We start from the raw sequence: 7427 nt of genomic DNA, 5'->3' as shown, positions 1-7427 counted from the left end.
GGGGAGGAGTCGGGAGGGCTCGGGGAGTGGCCCCGGGGAGGGGTCTGGAGGCTCGGGGAGATCTAGGCGGTCGCCCAGACGCCGCCCGGGATAGGGAAGGCCCGGCCGCCGGGTCCCGCTCCCCCGTCTCACCTGCATGTTGGGCACGAAGCCCTTCTTGATTCTCCAGCAGTTTTTATTGATCTTTTCCAGGAACTGTAACTCATCGTTGTAAGTACGACTCATGGCTGCGACAACAGGAGCAGACGCTCGGCTTCCGGCTCTGAAGAGAAGCTGCCGCGCTGTCGGGTTCCCCGGAGCACGCCTTCTGGCGCTCAACGCGCAGGCGCGATCAGCTCTGCACGATCGGTGACGGCGAGCGCCGAGGCTCGAAACTCTTCGCAGCAATCGCTTTTTTTTCTTGTTAGACCGCCCTCTGGAGTTTGCTTTATGAGTTGATCTCAGCCAAGCTACATCTAAGCGAAAGCTAAGCTAAATCCAGTTAATGTTTCCTATGATCTAGTTATCCTTCATTTTGGAAGTGTTTTTGAGCAGCTGTCGAAAACACCTTGAATCCGAGTCAGATCCAGTCGCTCTATAGAATACTTCGTTTTGGAGTTTACATCCCCAACAGTGAAAGGAAAATATATGCTTGCAGCTGAGAAAGACATTCCTGTTTGAAAAAGCACCACACCTGAACATTTGTAATGTCTCATAATGAATCTGTGGATATACATCAAGTAACTTTTTTGGTAGAAAAGAGCATCCCAAAGAATGAAACGTGACATTTTATCATTTATTCCCGCAAACACTTATAGGGACACCTTTCAAGGCCAGAAATATGCAACAAAGATGAATCAACCAGTGTCCCTATGGATGGTCTGGGCTTCCCCATTTGGCCTTCTTTGGTGATTAAATCTTCTACGGTCATGCTTTTATTCTTGTTTGTTTGATTGGTTTTGTTTTTTGAGACAGGGTCTCACTGAGTGGCACAGGCTGGACTTGAAGTCCTCCTACCTTCAGCCTCCCCAGTAGCTGGATTATAGGCACACACTGCACCCATTTATGATGGTGCTATTAAAGGCAACATCTCTTGCTAATTGAGATAAGTAAAGCTCTAAGTGATTTCAGTTTCTAGCGCTGCCTCAGGTTGAGAACAACAGTTTTGGAGTCAGGAAGACTTGGATTTAGTTTCTATCTGTGCTATTTTCTAGCTTTGTGTCATATATCCCTTTTAGTCTCTATTTTCTCATGTATAAAATGGGATCACAATTCCTCATAGAATGGTTTTGAAGATTAAATTACATGATACTAAAAAAGTAACCAGCATAGGGCTTGGCTGATGGTAAGTGGCTTTCTTCCACCTTTGCCTCCCAACTAGACTGTAAGGCCTGCAAAAGCAGCTTGTAGTTTCTGTTAATTTCGTACATTGTTCACACTGGTTCCCCTCTCCTCCTCTGCCCCAGTTTCACCCCATTTATTTGATGCTTTGACACTATCATGATCCACTGTGAATTGTCTAGGTCCAGTACTTTTTGCTGCCATTTTATTGAGTGGTGAGGGGAAACATCCCCAAACTGACCTCTAGAGTGTCCTATAGTTGCCCTCTCACCAGAAAGTTTTAAGAGGAAAAGGAACTCTTTTAAAATCAAGCCTTGATATCTGCATGGCCTCAGTTTTTTTGTTAGTGTTAAACTAAATCATTTCCTTTTCTTTGACATATGTTATTAAAATACATTCAGGACAGGAAATCTCCCAAATAATTAAAAAAAAAAAGATTGACATTGATAGAAAACAATTTTAATTAACACAGGGGATGGTAACAGTGAATATAAAACATAAAATCCAACATGCAGGTGGGGGAAACACTCGAAGGAGCTGTAAGATCTGCACAGATAACAACCCATACAAATACAGACTTTGAGAGTTCATGACGCCTTGGTCAGAAGTTCATGCCTAGCTCTTGTCCCTAGAACCTTATAAACACAGGCACACAACATGTGCACTGCCACAGTCTGGCTGGGTATTATTAATAACTGTGCTATTCTATCTCCTGGTGAAATTACTGATATACCCTTTGGAGAACTAGCTATAATTTTTATTTCACCTTCATAATCGGGATCAATTACCCCGGGACTTATCAGTGCACACTCACAGTCAAACCCCTGCCCCTCCACATATAGCGCGCACACACACACACACACACACACACCCATCCCTCCCCCCCTCATTCAGCCCTTTAACAGGCCTCGCTCTGTGTCCCAGAAGCCTCCCAAAAGATAACTTTCTGCCTAAGTAATGCACAAGGTGTGCCTTGTCTTCTCCCTCCTGGTTTACAGTAGCTGTGGGATTAAGAGTCATTTCCTTCCTGGGGCGCCGGGTGAACAGGCAGTCAAGGGGTTGCCCTCCCCGTCCACTGTCCATTTAGCAGGCTCAGGTCTTCCCAACCATGGAAACTTGGCTGCTGTTTTGAGGATGATTCATACTTCAGGTCGGTGGAAATTAACAGGAAACCCTGAAAAGGGGACACCAATGAAGAGAGCATCAGATTTGGGGCACATCTAGGTTTGCCTAAGGGTGGTGTCTTTACTGCATCCTAAGGTACCAAGCCTTTCCCAACATCTGGCCCTCTTTTTGAGGACCTTGGATATCGGAGGAAGTTATGGAAGATTGTCATCAGATGTGACTTAAGTATTGGGAGTTGGGGGGAGAGGGAGGCAGGGAGGTGAGAAGCGCTGGGGAGTGTAGAGGATTGAAGATTCCTTCAGAAGCTTATTTCCACCTCCCCAATCAGACAACGCCAAAAAGGGGGAGAAGATATTATGAAGTTAGTTAACTGTGATTAGCCAGGAAACAGTTCTCAATGGACCTCGGAGCCCAGAGAAGGGTCTTCAGGGGAAAGTCATTGGGAGAACTAGAAGAGCCAATCTGAACCCTTTTCCAGCTACCTGAACCACTTTACCACTTTGAATCTCATTGTTCTCATCTGTAAAATGAGATTAATAATCTCTGCCTTATAGCTTGTCTTTTGGAGTAACTTGTGTAAAATGCATCAAAGAATATCTTCTTGCTGAATGCAGTGGCACAAGCCTGGAATCCTAGAGATTTGGGAGGTTGAACCAGGAGGATTGCAAGTAGGAGGCCAGCCTCGGCACCAAATAAAAAAGTGAAGGGCTAGGGATATAGTTCAGTAGTAGAAAGCCCCCCTTTTTTGACAAAGTGGGGGGGAGAATATCTTCCCTATACTGTGGTGTGAATAAATTTGGTTAAGCAAAACTGAACTTGATCTGATTTTTAAACATTTCATTGGTAATTGCAAATGTTAAGGGTTGAATGTTTTATTTATAAAATTCCTTGGTTTGGGAAAAAAAACAGAACATATGAAACTAAAACAAAAAGTAAACAAAATAGAAGCAAGCTTATTCTATCATGAAAAGAAATGGATCAGTTAGAGGAGATTCAAAATCTTACCTCCAAAACTTCGATATCTGAATTGACGAATGAGAGTTTATGCGGGTTGGGCAGAGGAAATCCCTGCTGCAATCTTGCTAAAATATAGAAAGATATAAGATAACTAGGCATGGGCACAGACATTTTGGCAAACTTTTTAGCAAGAGACATACAAGAGGCTTTTAAATAATTCATTTCTTCATTCCTCCTGATAAGTCCCAAGGATTTTTCTGGAAGACTCGTTAATTCCCCTTTGTTTAATAAATACGCATCTGCAATTATGCGCATTTGGACTTCAGAAACGACTTTATGCTTACCCAATATATATTTTGAAAATTCCTAATTGGTGGGTCCTGAGAACATTTTAGTGTCTAATATAAAAAACAGTATTTCAACTAAGCTGAACTCCAGATGCTGCAGTTTGAGAATAATTGGAGGGCGGGGAGAGGCCCTGGACTGTCATTCAATAAACTGTTTATCCAGATAACCACAGAGATACTTCGTAGGGAGAATCATCTCATTTCCGATTGAACTGAGGGACACTCTTCACTAAGGAGCGTGGTTTTGATCTCGTTCACTCAGCCAGAGTTGATGCTGAATTTACAAAATGAGTTGCTTACAAGGCTTGGACCTGACATAAGTAATTTCAGAACCCTATTGTGGAGGGTCCACCCTGTAAATTTCTGGCTCTGGTCTGGATTCCTAAAAACGTTTTAAAAGTGGAAAGTCCCAAACAATCCCCAACGGTTAGCCATTATCAGAGTCGTGTCATTTCCCAAGAATCCCTTACTGTTGGCCAGGGGGAGGACTCCAAAGTGAAGGATGGAGGACAGAATATTCTCAAACCTCACGACCTGAAAAGAAAGAGGAAACCGCATCAGTTGCCAAATCAGGGCCGTTTGCAAATCCCACGCCCGGTTTGGACATGCCCTTTCCAAGAACTCACCAGGACAGAAAGCAATAACGAGAGTTTCTCACCAGAATATATTTTCTTTGTGGGAAATCTTATGACAGTTTTCTAACTATTTTTCCCATTGGGGATAAGCATTTCTGTTTCCCTTTACACTGGACCTTGGTGACTGCAAATGCACAGAACCACACGGTGGCAGCCAGTGCAGCAGCTTAGCTATCCACCAAGAAGGATAATCAAGAATTAAGAGAGTTCCCAAATAGCAGTCTTTCTTTATCGGAAACCTCAACCACAGAAATTCCTTTGCTTTATGTTATGCGCTGAAGTTAGTTGCACCATCAGAACATCCAGTTTATCTTTAATAAACATGTTGGCTCTTGGGGAGATTTAGGTGTTAAAAATAAATCAATCAAAGCCAGTTGTGGTGGCCAAAGCTGTAATCTCAGTGGCTCTGGAGGCTGAGGCAGAAGGATCTAAGTTCAGAGCCAGCCTTAGCAACTTAGCGAGACCCTGTCTCTAAACAAAACCTAAAAAGGGCTGAGGAGGTGGTTCAGTGGTTGAGCACTCTTGGACTCAATCCCCAGTACCAAAGAATAAAAATTAAAAAAAAAAAAAAGAATCAGGAAGAACAGAAATTCATTGGGTGAATCCTTTTCAAGCATCCTTTATGCTGAGCAATAAAAACCTCCTTGTCTCATAGCAATCGTGGCTTTGAAGCCAGACTTCCTGCATTTCCTCTTTCTCTTAACATTCACTATGTGATGTTGGGCAAGTTACTCAACCTCTCTGTGCCTCAATTTCCTCAACCATAAAATGAAGATAATAATAGTTAACTATATTAATAATCTCATAGGGCGGGTCATCAGGATCGAACAAGTTCATAATATATCAAATGCCTCTTATAAACAGCCATCTTATCCTGAAATGCCCCATGGTTAGTACATTCTGTTGTTGATACTAACTAGTTTACTGGAATCTTCCAGGAAGAGTTGGATGCCTTTTGCTTCCCCATTGGTTTCAGGAAATAGTATTTGTGAGAAAGTCACCTCTGTCTTCTCATTGACTAGATTCTCTCTTATCACGCTCAGAATGCAGGACAGGCTCTAATTAGGCTACGCCCTGGGGTGCTAACCAACAGAGCCTAGGATGATGCTGGTATTTTAGACCTCAGTGTCTCCCATGAAAGGTCTGACTCATTTTACAGCTTATGGACTCAATCCTACTGAATTCTAATTTTTCCAAGCTGAAAGTTAGGATGCTTCTCTAAAATTAAACAAGCAAACAAAATCTTGTTTAGCCTCCTGGTTCAATTCTCGGACTTTTTGGCTTATCCCCCTGCCCCCATGTATTCCTATCTTATTACCATGTTTCTGTTGAACATGGCAGTGATTAACTCAGTTCCTCCCATCTCCCACACGCTGCCTTGGTGTGAGGTTAAGTGACTCGTCCTAGGCCACATAGCAGCCAATGTGCTAAGTTAATTCCACATGTAGTTTCAGCTAATCTCTCCACAACACTGACATTTTGATCCCCAGCTCCATACTTGCCTGCACTGCCCATTCTGATGTATATTTTCTATAGTATGTTTCATTATATACAATATATATTTGTTTGTTGTCTGTATCTTCTCTCAGCCACATACATATATGCACACTCTCACACCTTCTAGAACAAGGTTTCCAAATAATGGTACTATTGGCATCTGTGTCTGTCTTGTGCACTTTGGGATGCCCGGAGGCACCCCTGACCTCTGTCCCTAGAGCACTCCTCTTTCTACCCCAGGCTATAATAATGAAAAAGTTCTTCAGACATCGCCAGGTGTCCCTGGTGGGCTTACGTGGACCCTCGTTTAAGCACTACCCTGGAATATAAGTGCCAGGAGGGTAGGCATTTTCTGTTTTCTCTGGAACAGTGCCAGGCTCCCTAATTATTTGTAAACAAAATGAATGATATTAAGAGTCAACATTTGTACAGGGTTGAGAGTGAACTAGTCACTGTTCCCCTCAGGTGTTGTGACACTGAAATCCATGTATCAACTTCTGTATGATAAACGGAAGTAGTGATTCGACCTTGAAGCCTGAGGGCAGGGGTTTTCCAAGTCGCTTGTTGGGGTGTCCACTCCCAAGCAGGAGGTACCCAGGCTGGGCTCCCCACTCCACAAAGGCATCCACACAGCCAGCCTTGGTCTAATTTTAGGAGATGGGTAGAAGGTGTTTGAAGAATAAACCTGATCATGGCCCCATAATTTACCATAGCCTCTTCCTTTGGGATTCTGGATCTTAAATTTAATTCTATAGAATTATTTTATGGAGAAAATGGGACCTTGAGAATACCTGTTTTCCTAGCATTACCCAATCTTAACAGTCTCTGGAGTTCTTTAAAAAGTGTTTTTGCGTAAATAAAAGCACATCAGAGAGCTAAGGGGCTCACTAGATGAGCAGCTGCATCAAGAATTTCAAGGTTAAGACGCGCAGTCCTGGAGAATGTAGGCATTGTATAGAGTTCTCAGTCTTTCCTTGCCAGGGAGCCCTGAGGGGTCAGATCCCTACCTTAATATTGTTGCGATTGGACTCTGGCAAAGACAGGCGGAATCTGCAAGGAAACAAGAAAAGCGAAGGAGGGATATTTAAAAAACATAAAAAGCAGAACAAGAAAAAAGGGAATTTTTTTTAAGCTCAAAAAGTCACTAGCTTTTTTTTTTTTTTTTTTGTGGTGCTGGGATTGAACCCAGAGCTTTGTGCGTGCGAGGCAAGCACTCCACCAACTGAGCTATATACCCAGTCCAGTCACTAGTTTAAAAAAATAAAAACAAACTTGAAAGGGCATCGATTACATCTTCTACCCCTGAATTTTGCTGCTTAAAAAGCAAAGCAGGTGTATTGGAGCTTCCCATTCATATGTACAATTTCCATGTTTTTGTGTATCAGTTAAAAAGTAAATAAAGGGGCTGGGGTCGTGGCTCAATGGTAGAGCGCTTGCCTAGCATGGGTGAGGCACTGCGTTCGATCCTTAGCACCACATAAAAAAAAAAAACCCTAAAAATAAATAAAATAAAGGTATTGTGTCCTACAACTAAAAGTGTATATAT

General features: G+C 42.7%; 2 protein-coding genes across 2 annotated transcripts in view; both read right to left on the bottom strand.

Annotated features, from left to right (window-relative positions):
• The window catches only part of Rtcb (RNA 2',3'-cyclic phosphate and 5'-OH ligase), a 21523-nt gene extending 21173 nt beyond the window's left edge, over positions 1 to 350 (bottom strand). Inside the window, exon 1 of the mRNA XM_015482798.2 lies at positions 133 to 350. Coding sequence (XP_015338284.1) covers positions 133 to 225 — 93 coding nt within the window. The 5' untranslated portion in view covers positions 226 to 350. The remainder of the gene's footprint in view (positions 1 to 132) is intronic.
• A 1834-nt stretch (positions 351 to 2184) lies between these two features.
• Bpifc (BPI fold containing family C) overlaps positions 2185 to 7427 on the bottom strand; it is a 39348-nt gene continuing 34105 nt past the window's right edge. The window contains exons 13-16 of the mRNA XM_015482797.2: positions 6889 to 6931; positions 4220 to 4283; positions 3451 to 3527; positions 2185 to 2494 (exon numbers count right to left, since the gene is read on the bottom strand). Coding sequence (XP_015338283.1) covers positions 2372 to 2494; positions 3451 to 3527; positions 4220 to 4283; positions 6889 to 6931 — 307 coding nt within the window. The 3' untranslated portion in view covers positions 2185 to 2371. The remainder of the gene's footprint in view (positions 2495 to 3450; positions 3528 to 4219; positions 4284 to 6888; positions 6932 to 7427) is intronic.

Source organism: Marmota marmota, unplaced genomic scaffold (assembly GCF_001458135.2).
Source record: "Marmota marmota marmota unplaced genomic scaffold, marMar, whole genome shotgun sequence".
Classification (NCBI taxonomy): Eukaryota; Metazoa; Chordata; class Mammalia; order Rodentia; family Sciuridae; genus Marmota; species Marmota marmota.
The sequence above is the reverse complement of the archived record's forward strand: the minus strand, read 5'-3'. Positions and strand labels throughout refer to the sequence as shown.